At 41.1% G+C, this 23,163-nt stretch overlaps 1 protein-coding gene across 1 annotated transcript in view; it reads left to right on the top strand.

Annotated features, from left to right (window-relative positions):
- LOC124804948 (lactase-phlorizin hydrolase-like) overlaps positions 1-23,163 on the top strand; it is a 146,935-nt gene that overhangs the window by 19,840 nt on the left and 103,932 nt on the right. The window contains exon 3 of the mRNA XM_047265334.1: positions 7,142-7,325. Within this exon, the coding sequence (XP_047121290.1) occupies positions 7,142-7,325 (184 nt within the window). The remainder of the gene's footprint in view (positions 1-7,141; positions 7,326-23,163) is intronic.

Here is a 23,163-nt window from a genome sequence, read left to right as displayed (position 1 = left end):
ACAGATACGTGGTTAGACAAATAAGAAATAGACAGTTGAAACAAATTACCTGTCACAGAACAGAATAACTACAAAAACACTATCAATTTCGGGATGCTAAAGATGATAGCACATTACAATAGCATAACATCTACTTATCATTTGTACTGTATGTAACTGACCGCTCAGATGTCGCACATTAGCAACCAGTGACAATAATAACGTCTATATTAATGACCGCATGACCTTCACAATACAATATATTGTCCTCAGAACAACAGATGCTCAAAGCAACCTCCCTCCACGTCCAAATAGTGCGCAATCTGTCGGATCATACAGCTCTGGACTCTTCACAGGAAAGCTGTGATCTCAGTAAAAAGAGCAGCATGATCATGCACTACCAATTCCTCCACATTCATCGGCGGAGTAGAGTACACCTGCTCCTTCAGGTGTCCCCACAGGAATAAATCCAGGGGATTTATGTCAGGGGAACGTGGTGGCCCAACAACTGGATCTCCACATGTGAGCCATTTCCCTGGAGATGTTCTGTCTAAATACTGATACACATTAATTACAGAGTGTGGAGGTGCACCATTGTGTTGGAACCATATCCTCTGCCAAACATCTAGTGGAACATCTTCCAGTGCATCATGCAGGTAGTTTGAGAGGAGTGTATGATGCCTATGTGCAGTCAACCGGTCAGGCAACATGTAGGGGCCAAACATCCATCGTCCAATATTCCGGCCCAGACGTTGATACTCGTACCAAAGCAAACTTGATATCCACGGTCGCTGGTGACGTGCGGGTTAACCTCACACCAATGGTGGGGATTATACATATTGAAAATACCCTCACGAGCGAATGTTACTGCATCCGACTATATTATGGTGTTCACGAAGTCATCGTTGGCTTCCTATTGTTGTGGGAACCATTCACAGAATTGCATCCGCTGATTGCGATCTGCAGGATGCAGGTGTCGTGTGAAATCATAATGATAGGGGTGCAGCCCATGCTCATGCAGCATGTTAACGACTGTGTGTTGCAAGACACGCACCTTCCTTGGTACACTACGTGTACTTCGCTGAGGTTCTTGGTGTAAGACCTCCAGAATAGCATCTTCAGTAGCTGGAGTACGGCAAGTCCGTGAACGACCTCTATCATGTGATAGTGGTAGGAGAGAACCTGACTCCCGAAGGCACAGCTACAGACAACGGAACACATTTTTATCTGGATGGCGTTGACGAGGATATCTAAAAGCTTATTCACGAGTGGCAACACCAATCCTATTATCAGATGCACCAAGGACCAGAAGCGTGTCCACATATTAAACGTTGTGTATGCCATATGTCTGCCACCCTGGTTTAGAGGTTTACAATGATAAAATTCGATACTTGTATGCATGTACATTAGAGTTTGTCACGGGCGCGTTATTCCGCTCGCAAGTAATCCCTGTCTGGTGGACAGTGTATACACCTAAAACACGCCGTCAGTCCTGCGCGTAGTTCCACCTAACGTGCATTACCCCTCTGACAGATATTGTTCTGCATGATTCATCCCGACACCGCTAATTATGAGACATTGTTTCCCTAACGGTAATGGACGTGATGTTTCCACAATCCCTTCGACAGAATAATAATAATAATAATAATGCATTGAGATACGTACTAAACAGCATGCGGTTACCAGACTCAATGGTGATAACACACACAAATAGTAACCAAGTTTAGACATTATTCGCAAATCACGTTGCTAGTCCTATTGGTAATGTAAGGCCCTAACGAAATGTAATGGACCTGAACGAAATGTAATTGGAGGAGGTTACAAAGAAAACTGGTTTCGCATCTAGTAGATGAAGGGGAAAGGGCTTCTTTCAAAGCTGACCAATCTTCCATTTCTACAATTGTAGTATGTAAGTGCAAATGTTTTCTAGAGGACCCGTTGCAATCGCTGTTGACGATTAAGATGCCAGACACCGTACCACCTGGACTACAATTACCAATTAAAAAACATATTCCTCAACCCGGGATCGAACCGTCGAATGCTCTGCGTGCTAACCCAAAACTCTATCCACTGCACCAACTGTATAGCACAAGAAATATGTGCTGACAGAGGTAGTTACTATACATGTTGTTACAGTGTTGCTAGATTGCCACTGTTTAACCTTTATCTGCCGATGTACTCGCCGGACGAAATACTGTGAGAGACATTTTTTTATCGCTGGCTTGTGAGGAGTCGTTATGCGAAGTGCGAGTGCACGAATTTCGCTTCACCCTGTATAATGGCAGACTCCCTCCTTGGGTTGGTTAGGTTTAAGTAGTTCTAAGTCTAAGACACGGATGAGCTCAGATGTTAAGTCACATAGTGCTTAGAGCCATGTTAACCTGAAATCAGCAAATCAGTTCTGTTGTTTCATCCAACAGCTGCCACCATCAAAGCAAGTGCTGGACAGCCATGCTTCTCGAGAATCGCTGCTTCCTTTGATCTTTCAGCATCTCTTTTACGGACACGTTGACACGTCGACGAAATCGCCAAAAAAAGAAGCGAGACTCCTCGATGAACAACGCAGAATGGCTCTCAATGTTGACTCGAACTTTACTTCGCGCAAGACACAGTTGTCTGTGTTAAAGAGTCAGCCGTAAATCACGAACAGCAATTCTAGATCTCAAGTCAGCGTCCAGCAAATCCGTTCCCTACGGTTTGTGGTGACACTCTGCCAGAAATTCGTCTATTTGTCAGCAGTCGAACAATCCTACGACCTTCTCGTGATGTGCTGCTTCCGGAAGAAACCGTGCCTCTTCTTCATGCCACACAATTGTCTTCATCTCGTCAGCACTCGTTCTGCTGCCATAGCACTACGTTAAATTAGTCTATATTTGATCCCTTCTTTTAACATATCATTTAGCCGTATTATTTCATTCAATTTCTGCCCATACGTTCTCTACACTGAATGTGAGTTTTATATACGGAGGGAATGGTGTAAAGGTGCAGATATTTTTATTAGTGACTAAGAACTGTGTGGCGAACAACATCAGTATTTAGTTCATTTTCGGAGTAATAATTATAGCTATTACGGGTAGTATGATTTTCGGTTTGGTTAGTACCTCCAGCCGAAGGCCTTGTCGCAGTGGCAACATCGATTCCCGTCCGATCACCGATGTTAAGTTCCGTCGGTCTGGGCTAGAACTTGGATGGGTGACCATCGGGTCGGTCGAGCACTGTTGGCAAGCGGGGTGCACTCAGCCCTTGTGAGGCAAACTTGGGAGCTACTTGACTGAGAAGTAGCGGCTCCGGTCTCATACATAGGCCGGGAGAGCGGTGTGCTGACCACATGTCTCTCCATATCCGCATCCAGTGACACCTGTGGTCTGAGGATGACACGGCGGCGAATCGGTACCGTTGGGCCTTCCACGGCCTGTTCGGACGGAGTTAGTACCTCCAAGTACATGTGACAACAGCACGCAGCACGCCATTAATACTTGTTTCCTCCTGGACGGCATGTCAGATATTGAAATGTGGACGCGTGGACGAAACGGTTAGTCTATATTTACAAGCGTAGGCCTCTTCGTGGTGGAGTCACGACCTTGCAGAAAACATTAGGTGGTAAATTATGTGACGTGTTTGTGGTAAGACTGTTAGACAACTAACACACTCAAGTGGGTACATATTAATGATCACAGTATCTGTACTTATACTCCTAACATCCTGTATTCATTTCAGAGGCGATCACCTTTTCTGTTTCTTAACACCGAATACTGAAGGCTTATTTCTGTTGCCTAAATTATCTCTTTCTGTTTTTCTGTCATTCTCCACATATCTGCTATGTAAGGATCGTGCCGGCCGCTGTGGCTGAGCGGTTCTAGGCGCCTCAGTCCGGAACCGCGCAGCTGCTACGGTCGCAGGTTCGAATCCGGCCTCGGGCATGGATGTGTGTGATGTCCTTACGTTAGTTAGATTTAAGTAATTCTAAGTCTAGGTGACTGATGACCTCAGATGTTAAGTCCCATAGTGCTTAGAGCCATTTGAACCATTTTTGTAAGGATCGTAAGGACTGTTAGATTTTATAAAATTTTATCACTTATCTGTATTAGCTTTAACGGCAGAGGTTTGTTTAGTTGTAGCACTTAAGTTACGGAATAAATTAATTTTGATGTAAGCATATCTGGAATTATCTAATTTTTAACTGTAACCAGGGTTATAAGGGGCAGTCAACGGAAAATGAGACAGATGGAAAAAATAAGTAAACTGTTCATAATTTCAAAAGAAATTACCGTAACTGGTAATACATTTATCCTACTGTGCGACAAGACCGTCGATACCTCCATGGAAAAATGTTCGCAGTTGTCTGCGGAACCATGATCGTACTCCAGCGTGCACCTCTTCTTCAGAAACAAATCGACAGCTGCGTACTTCTTTCTTCGTAGCTCAAAAAAATATGGAAATTGCATAAGGAAAGATCCTGACTGTATGGAGGATGTATAAGGGCTCCCCAGTGAAACTTCGGCAGCTTTGTCGAAACAACCTGTCAACAAAATGCCCACCCACATATTGCCACGCTTGCTTCAAGTACGTTGCAGAAATTTAACTGGGAAGCCCTACACAACCTCAATACCATCCCGATCCCTCCCCATGCGACTTCCAAATTGTTGGAGCCCAAAAGAAACACATTCATGCCGCCGATTTGCTTCTGACGAAGATTGGCACGCTTGGTTGCAATCGTGGTTCCCTAGGTAACTTCGAGCGCTTTTACGTGGAGGTATCTACCATCTTGTCTTACAGTGGGATAAATTTATTATCTATGGCGATTACTTTTGAAATAATAAACAGCTTACTTCATTTATTCCATTTCTCTCGTTTTCATTTCACTAGCTCTTATATGGCATTAAATTTTTCAACGTATTTGTTCTTATATAATAGTTTTGCTCTCGTCAAGCACAACCCTGTATTGTATCTTACGAGGGGAGTCCATAAGCCAACGACCCATCTATTCGGCGAACTTCATTCTTCGAGAGAAATACTGAAAAAGGCTTTTTGTCACAATGGCTCCATCGTAAGAATAAGCGAGAAAAAAAAACCATAGCTAACTGAGACGGAAACCAACTGGTATATGGTTTCCAAGGAGATACAGCCACCTCCCGTGTACATGACTGCGAAACTCGGCTCTTACAATATTTTATGCACTGATGCGACAAAGAAACTGTTATAGGCAAGCATATTCAAATACAGAGAGGTCTAAACGGGCAGAACATGGCGCTGCGGACGGCAACCCTTACAAAAGACAACATGTGTATGGTGCAGCTGTTAGATCGCTTACTGCTCCTACAATGGCAGGTTATCAACATTCAAGTGAGTTGAACGTGGTGTTATAATCGGCGTACGAGCGACAGGACATAGCATCTCCGAAGTAGCAAAGAAGAGGGATTTTCCCGTACGACCATTTCACAAGTGTACCGTGAATATCAGGGATCCGATAAAACATTGAATTTCTGACATCGCTGGGGCCAGAAAAAGATCCTGCAGGAATAGTTCAACGTGACAGAAGTGCAATCCTTCCGCATATTGTTGCAGATTTCAATGCTGGGCCATCAACAAGTGTCAGCGTGCGAACCATTCAATGAAACATCATCGATACGGGCTTTCGGAGCCGAAAGCCCACTCGTGTACCCTTGATAACTGCACGACACAAAGCTTTACGCCTCGCCTGGGCCCGTCAACACCTACATTGGACTGCTAATGACCGGAAACATGTTGCCTGATCGGACGAGTCTCGTTTCAAATTGTATCGACCTGATGGATATGTACGGGTATGGAGACAACCTCATGAATCCATGGACCCTGCATGTCAGAGCAGTGGCTGACCAAACAGGTGGAGACACTGTAATGGTATGGGGGCTTTGCAATTGGAGTGGTACGGGACCCCTGATACGTCTAGACACGACTCTGACAGGTGACACATACGTAAGCATGCTTTCTGATCACCTGCATCCGTTCATGTTCAGTGTGCATTCCAACGGGCTTGTAATTCTATCAGGACAATGCGACACCCCACACGTCCAGAACTGATACAGAGTGGCTCCAGTCACACTCTTCTGAATTTAAAAGCTTCCGCTGGCCACCAAACTCCAAATACATGAGCATTATTGAGCATATGTGGGATGCCTATAAATGTGCTGTTCAGAAGATATCTCCACCCCGTTGTACTCTGGTGGATCTATGGACAGTCCTGCAGGATTCGTGGTGTCAGTTCTTTAGACATGAGTCGAGTCAATGCCATGTCGTGTTACGGCACTTCTACTTGCTCCTAGGGTCCCTACAAGATATTAGGCGGCTGTACCAGTTTCTTTGGCTCGTCAGTGTGCTCCTCGCAGAAGAATGAAATCCGATACGAAAATTAAATGTTGAAATTTTAAATAAAATGTTATTGTGAACAAGGAAAACAAACTGAACAACGTAAGTGCCCAAGAGCTTTGAAAACACCTAACTGGTTAATGATACATATCTCTTTTTGTTTGGTATATGTTTTTCTCCCAGAATGCGTATTGTCCTTTTGGTATACCTCTCTTTCTCGCTTTGTTTCTCAAGAATGACTTTGCTCTTACTGTCATGATATGGCTTCAAAGTGCGTCTGCTAGCATTCATCGTGCACGCTTCTAACTGTTTTGCGTCTGTGCTCCAATTTCCTACAATTGTTACTATTATAGCCTTGGAAGTAAAGAGCAGTTATGGTACTACAGTTACAGTGGCAGCTCGCACTACTCACATATCAGATTTCGTGAACCATTGCATTCAATCGTTGAAAATTTCATTTCTATTGGTGCCTTCACCTTTCTAGTGCCGCTTACACACCACCATTACAGCCATTCGCTGCTTAAAATAGTGTTCTCATTCACATATCCGCACACGTTGTCGCCTGTAATTTGCAACACAATTTCAGACACATTCTGTTTGTTTATTTACTTAAACTTTCCTCACAAATTCACTCTACACTACTTCACACTACTCGTCCACCTCTCCTTACATTCACTTCTTGTACAATACTATTTTCATCATCTCTGGTAGCTACACAATATCTTTTGCTTAAGTACTTCCTTCTAGACTAATACGTTGTGAATGAAAGTTTATGAAATAACTGTTAACAGTTTCTGATTATAATTTCAATTTACAGGTGAAGTACTGGGCCACGTTCAACGAGCCAAACATATTTGCAACAGGCTACGCCTCCACCGGTTCTCAGGCTCCTAGCATAAATGCGTCAGGTATCGGCGACTACCTTGTCTCCTACTCGGTGATCAAGGCTCACGCCGAGGTGTGGCACATGTACGACAAGGAATTCCGTCCGCAGCAGAACGGTGAGTAAGGTGACGAGCTACCCATATTCTATAACTCATGCCATGAGCCTCTCAAACAATATAGTAGCATCACCTGCAACAACTTGAAATTACTGGCTAGACATACAGGTCCAATGACATTAATGTGATCGCCACCTATGTTCAAAAATGGTTGAAATGGGTCTAAGCACTATGGGACTTAACATCTGAGGTCATCAGTGTCCTAGACTTAGAACTACTTAAACCTAACTAACCTAAGGACATGACACACATCCATGCAGGAGGCAGGATTCGAACCTGCGACCGTAGCAGCAGCTCTGTTCCTGATTGGAGCGCCTAGAACCGCTCGGCCACAGCGGCAGGGACCTATTTTCAATATCAACTTCCAGTAATCACTCCCATGAAACAGAAGGTAGCACTAGCATTCCTGAGGATATATAAAGCATGTCGGCGGGACGCTAAAACATTATAGTCGTTGATTAACTTCCCATGGTCGGGATTCACAAACATGTAGAATTTTGTAAGTCCTGTACTTCTCTCGCAGTGCTCCGCGCAGCAAAAGTTCGTTATTCAGGCTTTTGACAGGTACTCAAAGTGGTAAATGTCACTGGATAGTATGTACGACCGCGCAAGGCATTCTACGTTCTGTACACTGATAAGCTGCAGCTGATTCTTTCCTTGGCTTTACGAGGATAACAGTTAGAAAGCCAGCAATAGATTTCTTGTTTCTTACATTTCATGCATCTTACAGATTTTAGCAATACTGAAAATATGCACTTGTGTAGGCCGGCCGCGGTGGTCTAGCGGTTCTAGGCGCTCAGTCCGGCGCCGCGCGACTGCTACGGTCGCAGGTTCGAATCCTTCCTCGGGCATGGATGTGTGTGATGTCCTTAGGTTAGTTAGGTTTAAGTAGTTCTAAGTTCTAGGGGACTGATGACCATAGATGTTAAGTCCCATAGTGCTCAGAGCCATTTGAATCATTTGAACCATGCACTTGTGTAGTCTTGTTGGAGCCTAAGTCTTTAATTTCCGTGTCTAACTCAGGATGAAATATATTTTCTTGAAAACTAATCGAGGGTGTTTTCTTCGTTTGTCATGACAAAGGAAGGATTTCGATACATAAGTCTATACACGGCTTCCCGCGAAGGAATGCTCAGTATTCAGGGGTATGATAGCGACGATCATTTGAAGTAAAAAGTCCAATAAACATGTGCTTTAAAATGGGTATTTTAAGAACTACGAGAACTTGTTCAGTAGGAGAGATGTCTCACAGTAGCGAAGATGGGGGAGTGCTCATAGCTCTTAAGGTATGCATTTTAGAGCCCATGTTTGTAAGACTTCTTTTTATTTCGAATGATCATCTTTGTCGTATCGCAGAACACTAACAATTCCATCTGGGACACACTGTATGTCTACTCTGCTCTGAGTAACTTACTAACTACACTGCACGTTAAATATAGTTTCGGGCAAAGCAAGTGATGCATTTATTATTTGAAAATATAGATTTCGTTCTGTGGTATCTTTGAAGCTTGGCATTTGATGTGCTGCAATATTATCAGACGAATGAAAGATTTTTTCTTTTTGTTTTTTTTTTTTGACGATACTGAATTATCAGTTTGTGACCGAAAATATATATTTTTACACTCCATCTCCTTATATCTACCTGTTTCACTAATGACGTAAGGAATTGTGAGTATATCTGTTATTTTGTGAAACACGTATACTTTTCATTTTTATGACATATTCTACGTTAGCAAAGGTTTTCTCACAGAGGTCACTGGCGGTCAGTAAATCTGTAAGCAAGAAGAGCGAAAAAGCAACGCATCAGGATGTAGAACATACGCAGAGCTAAAGTGATCAGCGTGATGTGTTAACTATTGAAGATGACCATGAACCACCCAAAGACGAACAGAAAATAACACGGATGACTAGGTTATGGATTTCTATTCATTATTGAAAGACAATCTGAAGGTAAAAACCGAGGCAACGGCTAACTTCAGTGTCTCTGATTATAACTACATGGTGACTGTACTTGAGAAGATCTACTTGAAAAATTGAGTGATCATAGAGCAATGAAACTCCGTGGAAACATTTTTAAGGACACGCGAAAGAAAAATAACAAATAGACCATTGAAAGAAACACATTTTAATTTCCACATGAGATGGTAAGTTTTGATAATTGCGTATTTTGTTTTCGTTCCAGGTTACAACCGTTACTCAATAAAATGACTAGACATGTCACTTTGCAGCACTTTTCGAACGGTGGCCCACGGAACGTTCAGCAGTCGTGGCACAGCTCGTGCACTGCACTGCGTCTGACGTTATCAGTCATGGAAATGGCCACTGCCGCTCCGTAGAAGTGTCGGTTTATTTGAGTATTTTAAGTATTTTATAACATGATTTGTAAAATGAGGTGGTAGTGCACCCAGATCGATTACAACGAGATTGACACCGGATGTGGAATCCCGCCTATTTGTATCATCCGACACTGTTAGTGTTTCATTTCCTAATCTATCTTATTTAATTCCACTAATCTTGTTTGACTCCTTCAACAATCTGTGTCGCAGTTGGTCGTCGGGCTCTACGAGGAGCAATTCCCAGATCGTCCGTTAATTCGAACTACCGAATCACGTTCATCAATCACTGTGCGGAAAAAAGGATGCCTCCGTATTCCTTTAATGCACCGATACTTGCTAAGAGCAGCAGCTGTGCGAATAAAGCCCTGCTCAGATTGTCCAGTATGCAACTGTAATGCTCACTAATGCTTGTGTTCCAACGCGACGTTGCCTCACCAGTACCGGCACCTAATGACGAGTCATGGCACTAACCAACGCTAATTCCGCAGCGCACAGCCTCAGCATCATTTCTATAAGTTGGGTACTCATACGGTTAGTAGTTTTCTGTCTACACAGGCTCAGGTAGTGAAAGTTTAATTACTGTATAACTATCCCGTATAATCAAACAGGTGATTCGTGAACCTTATCACCAGAGCAACTTACCAGTGAGGTGCAGAAATAAATTGGCTGACGTTTTCAACGCATTTTTTCCATCTTGTTCAAAAACCAGAATGCCTTCATAAGAGTTGAAGGACGTGAGAATGGGGCATTAGCTGAGCAGTGAGTGAGACAAAGCTGTAACACATTCTCGACGTCATTCAGTCTGTACATTGAGCAAGTAATAAAAGAAACCAACGGGAAATTAGGAAATGTGCATGGGGGCTTAATTATTTAAAAAGAATGCAAATACTTTTAATTTTTAGTCGCTGTATTTCCGATTACGAAGTCTCGTAAACGGTTGGCCCTGACTAGTTTTAGTACGCAATCTGACTGCATAGAACAACAACAAAGAATGAAATGAAAATTCCCGTTAATACAATCAATTAATTAAGTCCCCAGCAACTATAAAACCTACGAAGCCAACGAAGCACAAGTGTAGCTGTTCTGTGTGTGGAAGTGTGATTCAATATACACATCTGGCACGGTTCTTCTTCAATAAGACAAGAAATTTTAAATATCATTTATACTGAAGTAATTAAAAAATAGAAATACTATAATTGCGTAAGGAAAGCAGAATTACACTCTAATACAAGAACACAAGCCAGATGCTTTGTTGACTGAACCTGTAATGACGCATTATTCAAGACAATGAAATAATGAGAAAAAAACCGAGTTTTGTTACCTTCATATATATTGACGAAAAGCACTCTAATCATTACAACATCTCCATTAGAACAACATCTGCTATCTAGCCCATCAAATAACTGCATAAAACATGGAACAAGCACTAACTACTACGACATCTCGACAAGAACTTTTCACTACCACATCTCAGCAAGCACTGCCCACTACGAGTCCTCGACAAGCACTGCACTCCGCTACTTCTCAATAATCACTGCCAGTGGAGGCGGCGAAACAAAACTCTCTGGCGCGATCTCTGGCGCTGTGGCTCAGTGTAGCCACCTTTCATATGCCCTTCCTCCACGGGCCAGAATTTGATGGTATTTTTGCCAGCATTGGTGGTGAAAATACCACCAAATTCGTCCAAAAAAAAATACAGACAAAAAATAAAAGATAACATTAATACATAAATATCACATAAGTAGATAAAATTTTGGCTTTGCACTGACCTTTCAATAACCTAACATATAAAATACAGTAAGCAATACAAATTCTTTCATACATGTGACTTTACATAATAGTTTACACAATACACAAAAAATCACTTTATACAAATGTTCACATAAAATGCTTTTAGTTATTAAAAAAAAAAACAAGTAGTTGATAGTTCCAGCAGTAGCACCCAGCAATGGTCAACAGGTGCAAATACCAACAAGTGACATCATTTTAGTAGAAGCAGTCCATCAGTGGCACCCAGCAATGCTGAAGAGGTGCAGACACCAACAAGTGACATTATGTCAGTAGAAGCAGTTCCATCAGTGGCACCCAGCATTGTTGAACAGGTGCAGACACCAACAAGTGACATTATCTCAGTAGAAGCAGTCCATCAGTGGCACCCAGCAATGTTGAACAGGTGCAGACACCAACAAGTGACATCATTTCAGTAGAAGCAGTCCATCAGTGGCACCCAGTAATGTTGAGCAGGTCCAGACACCAACAAGTGACATTATTTCAGTAGAAGCAGTCCATCAGTGGCACCCAGCAATGTTAAGCAGGTGCAGACAGCAACAAGTGACAACATTTCAATAGAAGCAGTTCCATCAGTTGCATCCAGCAATGTTGAACAGGTGCAGACACCAACAAGTGACATCTTTCAGCAGTAGCAGTTCCATTAGTGGCACCCAACAATGTTGAACAGGTGCAGACACCAACAAGTGACATTATTTCAATAGATGCAGTCCATCAGTGGCACCCAGTAATGTTGAACAGGTGCAGACACCAACAAGTGACATTATGTCAGTAGAAGCAGTTCCATCAGTGGCACCCAGCATTGTTGAACAGGTGCAGACACCAACAAGTGACATTATCTCAGTAGAAGCAGTCCGTCAGTGGCACCCAGCAATGTTGAACAGGCGCAGACACCAAAAAGTGACTTCATTTCAGTAAAAGCAGTTCCATCTGTGGCACCCAGTAATGTTGAACAGGTGCAGACAGCAAGAAGTAACATCATTTCAATAGAAGAGTTCCATTAGTGGCACCCAGCAATGTTGAGTAGGTGCAGACACCAACAAGTGACATTTTCAGTATAAGCAGTTCCAATAGTGGCATCCAGCAATGTTGAACAAGTGCAGACACCAACAAGTGACTTCATTTCAGTAGAAGCAGTCCATCAGTTGCACCTAGCAATGATGAGCAGGTCCAGACAGCAGTCCATAATATTCACTATCACTAATCACACTGTTCATCAGAGTTTATAAGCAGAAATTAAACACGTCCTAGTGGCACCAATCATGTAGAAAAAGTACAAGTAACAGTCCATAATATTCACTATCACTAATCACACAGTTCATCAGCAGAAATTAAACGTTCCTAAGTGGCACCCATTATGTTGAACAAGTGCAGGTAACAGTCCATAATATTCACCATCACTAATCAGACAGTTCAGGCGTGAACAATAGTTTGAATGCACACACAATTGCTTTACAAAATTATTCTCAATGCTCTTACACTAAACATACAAATTATAACAAATACACAAATGATATCAGATAATTGTCATCTTAACTACACTCCTGGAAATTGAAATAAGAACACCGTGAATTCATTGTCCCAGGAAGGGGAAACTTTATTGACACATTCCTGGGGTCAGATACATCACATGATCACACTGACAGAACCACAGGCACATAGACACAGGCAACAGAGCATGCACAATGTCGGCACTAGTACAGTGTATATCCACCTTTCGCAGCAATGCAGGCTGCTATTCTCCCATGGAGACGATCGTAGAGATGCTGGATGTAGTCCTGTGGAACGGCTTGCCATGCCATTTCTACCTGGCGCCTCAGTTGGACCAGCGTTCGTGCTGGACGTGCAGACCGCGTGAGACGACGCTTCATCCAGTCCCAAACATGCTCAATGGGGGACAGATCTGGAGAGTTTGCTGGCCAGGGTAGTTGACTTACACCTTCTAGAGCACGTTGGGTGGCACGGGATACATGCGGACGTGCATTGTCCTGTTGGGACAGCAAGTTCCCTTGCCGGTCTAGGAATGGTAGAACGATGGGTTCGATGACGGTTTGGATGTACCGTGCACTATTCAGTGTCCCCTCGACGATCACCAGTGGTGTACCGCCAGTGTAGGAGATCGCTCCCCACACCATGATGCCGGGTGTTGGCCCTGTGTGCCTCGGTCGTATGCAGTCCTGATTGTGGCGCTCACCTGCACGGCGCCAAACACGCATACGACCATCATTGGCACCAAGGCAGAAGCGACTCTCATCGCTGAAGACGACACGTCTCCATTCGTCCCTCCATTCACGCCTGTCGCGACACCACTGGAGGCGGGCTGCACGATGTTGGGGCGTGAGCGGAAGACGGCCAACGGTGTGCGAGACCGTAGCCCAGCTTCATGGAGACGGTTGCGAATGGTCCTCGCCGATACCCCAGGAGCAACAGTGTCCCTAATTTGCTGGGAAGTGGCGGTGCGGTCCCCTACGGCACTGCGTAGGATCCTACGGTCTTGGCGTGCATCAGTGCGTCGCTGCGGTCCGGTCCCAGGTCGACGGGCACGTGCACCTTCCACCGACCACTGGCGACAACATCGATGTACTGTGGAGACCTCACGCCCCACGTGTTGAGCAATTCCGCGGTACGTCCACCCGGCCTCCCGCATGCCCACTATACGCCCTCGCTCAAAGTCCGTCAACTGCACATACGGTTCACGTCCACGCTGTCGCGGCATGCTACCAGTGTTAAAGACTGCGATGGAGCTCCGTATGCCACGGCAAACTGGCTGACACTGACGGCGGCGGTGCACAAATGCTGCGCAGCTAGCGCCATTCGACGGCCAACACCGCGGTTCCTGGTGTGTCCGCTGTGCCGTGCGTGTGATCATTGCTTTTACAGCCCTCTCGCAGTGTGCGGAGCAAGTATGGTGGGTCTGACACACCGGTGTCAATGTGTTCTTTTTTCCATTTCCAGGAGTGTATTACAAATACACAAATATCAGTAAACCTGTAATATTTATGGGTGTCAGTGCAAGCCACAGCAAACAAGTAAAATAATATTTAGGAGATAGGTTGGGACTAATTATTTGGGATTAGAAAAGGAAAACACACAAAACGCACTCACTCATCTTTCAACCACATTAAGTACTACTGTGTAATTGAATAGTGTTAACTGTGTAAATGCAATTCTGTCAAAATTTGATGTTCATCACGTGTATCAAGTAGTAGTGGCAGCAATGTATAACAGTCAATAATAGTTAGTCAACGTCATAGTCATCATGTCAAGACCAATGTTTGCCAAGCCAGGTCAAAATGTACGGTTGCTGAACAACTGTCAGTGAGCCAAGATATGCAATTACTTCCTCTCTCCAAAAAAAAAAAAAAAATGTACTGCTTATTGATTTAACAAAGTATGTGTAGACAATCTTCCTTCCACTTTAGTGTTCTAGTCTGCTATCTTCATCCTCCTTGTTCCATATAAACCAACAAAAAAAAAATACGCTCCTCACTTACTTTACCTCTTATCCACCAAAACTCCAATAATCATCAGCATCACATAATCTCAATACTTCAATAATACCTCTTACGTCGATACATATACACCTTATCATCAATATCATTTACCTTAACTCTTGTCCACCAAAACTCCAATAATCATCAACTTCACATAATCTCAATACCTCAATAATACCTCTTCAATACGTCGATACATATAAACATTAGCACCAATATAATTTTACTTCCATAAGAACTCTTTCCTCTAGTCAGTCTCCTCGAACAAGTGCAGATAAAATCCCATACAATCCGAAGACACAATGTCCACACACAACCTCTGTGTAGTCCACCTGAGCCAAATCTTCTACTCATTATGAATTATAAGATACATTTTGATTACCTTGTCCATCATTAAATAAAAGAAATGCATACATGACCTCTAACAGACTTAGTTCGAATAACTCTCAGTAATTAAGTACGATTACGGAGTGTGAATGATCATAATGTTTCACAGTGTGTACACCACTTCAAGAATCATGGCAGAAGCAAACATGTGGAGTATTTCTTGTGTCAAGTATCACTTCCTATTTCAATTGCTCACAAAAAATGCAGTGTAATAACTGTCAATGGTCTAACCCTAGTAATGGTCTGTCATGTCGTTAGCTTCCTTCCTATTAGCATAAATTTATACAGCTTCCATAAAACCTCAGCTCATGTGACTTCTATGAAGTTTCTTGTACTAATGTCGTTCGTCGAATTATAGCAGTTCATTTTCTTATCTTAAAAATATGAGGCACTGAGCGTAAGCAAAACATGCAATAGCGAGTAAATATACCAGTGGAGAACAAAATGTCAACAAGTGGATGCAGCACAATTCTTACAACGAGGCTCTGCCAAGCGAACAATCTATAATTAATACCATAATGTGACCTGAACTCTATGTTTGTACACAGTATCAGCATCTATATATACCAAATTAAAGAGTAGTTATGACAACAAAATAGAAATATGTATGTATGCAATCCATACGCAAAGCAGCAAATATATATCTTACATAATAAACAGATCATATGTAATCTTAATAAGTAAACATCAAGGCACAAGCAGATAAATCACAAAGTATAACTTACACACATAACCATAGTCAGCACAAGTAATCAGGTGACCATTATAATATAAATTAATAAGCACAGCAGGCACATAATAAAAAATAATGTGACATCTGTGAAAATGCATAGCAGCCAAGCGATACATAATATACACAAGTAACAACCCTATTCATTAATCAATCATTGTCAAAATCAGTTAATGTACACAAGCACGTCGCTTCACACGTATATTCATAGAACATGAAATTTAGCACAAAGTCTGAATCACGCAATCGCGAGCAGCAAATTACGTCTAAAGTACGTACCAAAGTGGAAATATGTTACCTGAAAAATAAACTCAATTAATAGTTACCTTTTTGGTTTATTAGTTTCTTCTTCGAAATTACATTCTTCCTGAAAATTTCTCGATAGCAAGTCCTCTTAACGTCGGACACACACAGAATTTACCTGAAGTTCTTAAATATTTTATACAACCGTATCCTGAAAAATACTGAACGTTAATAACATAATTTATCAAGTCACTATAGCTTTATACTGAATTTAATCGGAGGAATTAGACTGTGTATTTGTTTACGGCTGTCAGTGCATTCGCACTGAGCGCTCGATCAGCTGTAGGCGCGTGACGTAGGAAGCAATTGTTTGCGGTCAACGACTGCCTTGTGCGGCGCGCAGACTTGACTGTTGCTTTGAGTATGTGCCGCCGCCAAAACACAGCGCGGTATCCTTGTACTCTCTGCGTGTTTACATGTAGCTGTTAGTTTCTCACAAGTATGTCCTCCACAAAAATTTTAACGTTAGATATATGATGTATTCCCTTAGAGCGCCGAGATTTAAGAGTTTCTACTTCGACAGTGTTATCATGAATAATTTTGCGAATTCTATATGGACCGTTATAAAGCAGAAAAAATTTGCGACACAAGCCCTTTCCTTTGTGATACAAACGATGAGACTTAATTAACACCTTTTGACCAACTGACAAGATTTTTAAACGACCAGGACGCTTAGCTGATTTCTCTCTTCTAGCAGCCGCAGATGCAATATTTTGCAGAGCCAGGTTCACAACTTCAGAATGCCGCAGTTTCCGTGTAGGCGGAAAAGGAACGATTTCAGAAATGCGATTTGTCAGTGCTTTGTTTTTTAATATCAGTATAGGCGGTAAAGAAGTTGAATCATTAGGAAGTTCATTCAGAATGTTTTGAAAAATATGAAGATACTGATCCCTAGTTCTGTGATTCTGATGACAATAAAGATGACATAATTTATTGATTTCCTTCATCCATCTCTCTGAAGCGTTAGATTGAGGGTGAAAAAGTGAAATGAAGATTGGTTTAATCTTACGACGCCGTAGAGTACGAAGCCAAATTTTGGAGCATTATCTGATATAACCTTATCAACATGACCCACTTCTTTAAGAAAATGTTTGATGAAAGCGTTAGATACTGAACGAGCTGTTGCTTTGCGTAAAGGTGTAAAACACACATATTTTGATGTCAATTCCACTGCTACGAAAATGTACGCAAAACCATTAGTAGAACGAACCACTGGACCGAACAAATCAACTGCAACCATGTCCTTTAATTTCGCTGGAATGATAGGAAACAACGGTGCTCTGTGAGAAATAGTTGGCGGCTTAGCCTTTTGACATAATTTGCATTTGGCAAGAACAGATCGAAAACGTTTTTCCATATTACTGAAGTAGCAATTTTCTCGTAATTTATGAAAGCATTTTCTGGGACCGAAGTGTGCATAACTGAAATGTGTGTACCAAATCAATTTATTAACCCACTCATCAGGAATACAAACTAACCAAACAGAGTTGTCGACCGATTTTCGTTTAAAAAGAATGTCATTGCGAACTAAATAATGCTGTCTAATCGCTACGCTTTCCTTTCTCCTCCACTTCTCCTTAATGTCCTTCCAGATAGGATCTTTATTTTGCTCCTTAGCGATATCCTGGAACGAAGACGAAATAAAGTTCTCAAACACAACACCTTGAATATACATCAAACAATAATTGTTTTCTATGCAGTCCTCTTCAGCACTTTGTTTCAAACCCACAGGTGCACGTGATAAAGCATCAGCAACAATATTTGAAGAACCCTGTATGTAAACAATACTAAAGTCAAATTCCTGAAGATACAACGCCCATCGTGACAATCTTCCATGTGTTAATTTTGTTGACATAAGAAATTCCAGAGCTCGATGATCGGTGTAAACCCTAGTATGTCTGCCAAACAAAAATGTCCGAAATTTTGTAAAAGCCCAAACAACAGCCAAAGCTTCAAGTTCCGTAATCGAATAATTCTTTTCGGATTTAGAGAGAACACGACTTCCAAATGCAGTAGTCTTCTGTACTACAACGCCGTTTTCTTCTATCTCTTGAAATAAATGTGCACCTAGGCCTTTGTATGATGAGTCCGTCGCCAAACAAAAATCTTTAGATAAATCCGGATGTGAAAGAAGTGGAGCAGCAACTAAAGCATCACGAAGTTGTTCAAATTCTGACTGAGCTTCCTCATCCCAACATCAATTAGATTTCTTTCCAGATAGTTCACATAAACGAGGTGTGGCCAAATTGTCCAATCTAACGAAGCGTCTAAGAAAATTACAGACACCAAGGAACTACGAACATCATGTTTTGTGGTAGGAACAGCATAATTACGAATAGCGTCTAGTTTCTCTGGATCAGGAAGAATACCTTCTGTAGAAATAATGTGACCGAGAAATTTCACCTGAGAACGACCAAATTCAGATTTTTCCAAGTTCACTGTAATGCCAACTCTTGCAAAAATACGTAATAATGAATCCAAAATTTTGTTGTGCTCACTCCAAGAACATTTAGCAATAAGAATGTCGTCAACATATGAAGTAATATTGTCACGAAGATAAACAGGTAAGATTTCGTTTAAACTACGAATGAATGCTGCAGAAGATACAGTAAGTCCAAACGGTAATTTCCGAAACTGGTAACAGTTACCAAAGGCTAAAAAGGCAGTATATTTTCTACAATCAGGGTGGAGTTCTATTTGCCAAAAACTTGCGCGCATATCAATCGTGGATAAAACTTTAATTCCATGGAAATGTTGAAGAAGTTCATCTAAATTTTGTGGACGGTCAGTTTCAGGAATGATGATATTATTTATCTGTCTGGAATCCAGAACCAAACGAATTGACCCATCCTTTTTTAAGAACAACGTGTAATGGGCTGGTATAAGGACTGACTGCTGGCTCAATAATGCCTTGATCTATCATGTATTGAAGTTCACTCTTAACCTTGTCTCTGTAAGCCAAAGGAATAGCGTACGTTTTCCCCCGAAATGGTGTGTGTTCTTTTACTTTAAATAAGTATTGTAAGCCTTGTATAGTTCCTGTGTGATGACTAAATACTGTAGCATGTGAAGTCAAAATGTGGTGCAACTCTTCTCTTGCAACGTCATCTGGCACTTCAGCTTTCTTAACCTTTTCATTAATTAATTCTTCGCTATTAATTATATCATCCATCGCGTCTCTGTATCTATTGTCATTGTCATGAATAAACACACTGTCGTCATAATGCTCAACGGAAACATCAGAAGTAAGAAACATTTTGTATCTGATTCAGATCTTGCTAAACACTCGAAAAATTTCACACATTTTGGCATTCCGGCAACAGTCAAATTCACACTTCCTTCTTTAAAGTTTAAAATTGCCTTATGTGTGGTAAGAAACTCCATACCTAATATAATTTGTGTACTGAGTAATGGAACAATAATAAAATTAGCAGAAAATTCGTATCCTAGACAAATGAAATTTAAGTTAGTCTGTTGTTTGACTTCCGCACTTTTTCCAGAAATCGCTCCTCGAATTGTAGTTTTAGAAACAGGTAACACAGGACAAGCAACAGTTCTTACACATATACAAAAAACTGATTCACTAATGACATTCAGTGGGCTCCCAGAATCTTAACTGCAGTGAACTTATTCTTACCCACACATACTTCAATAACAGGATGTAAAAATGCGTCTACATTATTTTCCTTTTCGTCTAGCAAAATGTCTCTCATGTGTTCCAGGCGTACGTAGTGTAAAGTCGTAGTGTCATTACTTTCTGAACCGTCTATATTGCTGCCAGAAGCCGAAGCTGCAAGTCATTGTCGATTGTTTGCGTCACGTCTTTGATTATTCCCGTCATTTTGCGGATCAATTTCTACTATTTGCACTTGCCTCTCTGAAGTTCTGTCACGTGGAGGATGCCAATTAGGTCCCTCCTGTCTGTTAGATGCAAATTCCTGGTTGTGTCTGTTATTAAAATTTTTGTTTTCCTGTCTGTCTGCATAACTACTTCTTGTGTAATTTCGACTGTCACTTCTGAAATTACAGTTAGACCTACTACCTGGTTATTTCTGTAGTAAGAATTTCTATTACTGTCTGAATAATTTCTGTCTTGATGATACCGATTACTGTTTCCATATGATTGATCATTCCGGTAGGAATTACCGTTATTATAATTGTCTGTGTAATTTCTGTTAGAACGTCTGTTATTGTCATAAGGCTGATATCTATTGTCCTGTCTGTTACGTCTGTCATTCTCAAAATTACCCATATAACGCCCGTTCCGATCACTATCCCTTTTCTCTGAAACTCTATTGTAATTACTGTTACTGAAAAAATTACAGTAAGTCCCGTCGTCATTGTCATACTCGAGTTCTTGTAGCAAAGTCTTAAAAGTCTCAATGTCGTCTTTACATCTTCCAGCTAAAGCAATTTGTCTTATGGATTGTGGCAGCTCAGTTAAACAAATGCGAATTAATTCAGTCGGGCTATAAGGGTTGGACAGGAACTGATTCTTTCGAATCTTCAAAATATTCTGCTGGCGTGCGGAACTCAGACTGTTTAAAATTACGCTGCATAATCAGACTATGTTTGACTCTGTCTTGCGTGTTTTCGGACCAATATGCCGATAGAAATGCATGATAAAAATCATTTAGATTATTACAATCTCTAATGAGTGCGCGCATCCGCGTCGCCGGTTCGTTTTCTAAATATCCACACATAAATTCCAGTTTGTGACTTAGTGGCCAATTTGGTGGGAGTGCGTACATAAATTGATCTAACCATGAACATGGATGTATATCATTCTTAGAATTGCGGAAGATCTTAAATTTCCGAACAGTCAAAAAGTGTTTATAGTCAAAGTTTTCGCCTCGTGGCGACAAAGACCTACCCCGTCTAACCCAGTCCCAATGTCGATTATTGTCAAGTTCGCGCCTGGCGCTCTCTTGTTGCTTCTCGTAAATGAAATAAATTACTTTCTTCAAACCCCTCGGCTATCTGTGATTCTAAATTTCTTCTACTGTCTTTTCCTACAACTTCGCCTTCGATTTGTTTGACTTGCTTTCGTAATGTCTCAACTTCCCTTTTAACGCGTTCATTAAATTTTCCCTGATTTTCAACATGTTTATTTATGTTCTGATACTCTTCGGTTTCTGCAAATGGCAATGGTGCTGTATCATCTGAATCTCTGTCCTCATTTAAACTAAGACTTGTCAATTTATCTGAAATCTCCTCAACTCTTTCCGATAAATCACCTATTTGTTCTTTCTGTTTATTTACGTCTTCCGTAAGTGTCGCGACTCGGGTTTCAGTATTAACACATTTGGTAGTTAACTGTTCATATTGTTGTGTTAGGTTATTTATTGTGTCATTTGGTACGGATTCCTCGATTCTCTCAAATATTTCTTCCTTATCGTGTGCACGTTGTAAATTTAACTCTGAAAATTTTTGTACTATCACGTGATCTCTTTCTTCCTGTTCTCTATCCTGTTCCTTTTGTCTAATCTCTACTGCAATTAATCTATTATTGTGAGCATTCAAAATCGGTTGTACATCTTCTCTGATTTCTTTCTTTAATTCATCTTTCATATTTTTGAAACATGTCCCTATTCGTGAGTCTAACCGTGCTTCCATTGCCCCCATCTGTGTTTTTAATTCAGATCTAAACTGTGTTTCCATTGTTCCCATATCAGTTTTTAATTCAGATCCCAAAGTTCCCATCTCGGTTTTAATTGTTCCTTTCTCTGTTTTAATTGTTCCTATTTGTGATCCCAGTGAGTCTAACCGTGTTTCCATTGTTCCCCTATCTGTTTTTAATTCAGATCGTAAATTTAATATTGCACTCATCAACTGCTCCATATTAACTTGTTCGAAATTCTTTTCGCCCCTGACATTTCCCGCAAAACCAGTTTCCTTCGTCATAGCTGTAAAGCTATCTGTGTTCGATACTATTCCAGAATCTTCTATCGTTAATCTCGTATTCTGTGAATTTTCTGATTGAGAAAAATTTTGAACTGGTTCCGGACTATCTTCCCGACTTATTAAATTGCTTTCCACTTCATTATTCATGATACTGTTTTCCTCTGTTGGCGAGTTCGCCATGTTAACAATTTCGTCATTCTCACTATCCATCATTTTTGCCTTTTTCATCGATCGCGTAATCATTTACAAAACATACAAAACTCGTCACTATATGAAAATTACACACAATGACACTTTATCCCCAACAATACCATTCACACGAAATGTTTCCCTCAAACACGATTAACGAACAATTGAAATAATTGCACTAAATTGTCAAACCCGTAGACAAGGCAATAAAAATTAAATTTTGCAAAATACCATTAGAAGAATGCCAATTACCGAATCTACACATGCAATATAGACTACAATTACTAAACTACAAATTACTACAACAATACTACTGTCTACTATTTTTACAATCAGAAGAATTCCAAGGGACGATCCGAAGCAGCGGTCGCCACGTGCATGGGGGCTTAATTATTTAAAAAGAATGCAAATACTTTTAATTTTTAGTCGCTGTATTTCCGATTACGAAGTCTCGTAAACGGTTGGCCCTGACTAGTTTTAGTACGCAATCTGACTGCATAGAACAACAACAAAGAATGAAATGAAAATTCCCGTTAATACAATCAATTAATTAAGTCCCCAGCAACTATAAAACCTACGAAGTCAACAAAGCACAAGTGTAGTTGTTCTGTGTGTGGAAGTGTGATTCAACGTACACATCTGGCACGGTTCTTCTTCAATAAGACAAGAAATTTTAAATATCATTTATACTGAAGTAATTAAAAAAT

The sequence above is a fragment of the Schistocerca piceifrons genome, chromosome 7 (genome assembly GCF_021461385.2).
Source record: "Schistocerca piceifrons isolate TAMUIC-IGC-003096 chromosome 7, iqSchPice1.1, whole genome shotgun sequence".
Lineage (NCBI taxonomy): Eukaryota > Metazoa > Arthropoda > Insecta > Orthoptera > Acrididae > Schistocerca > Schistocerca piceifrons.
Note: the sequence above shows the minus strand (reverse complement) of the source record. Positions and strands in the feature narration are given on the sequence as shown.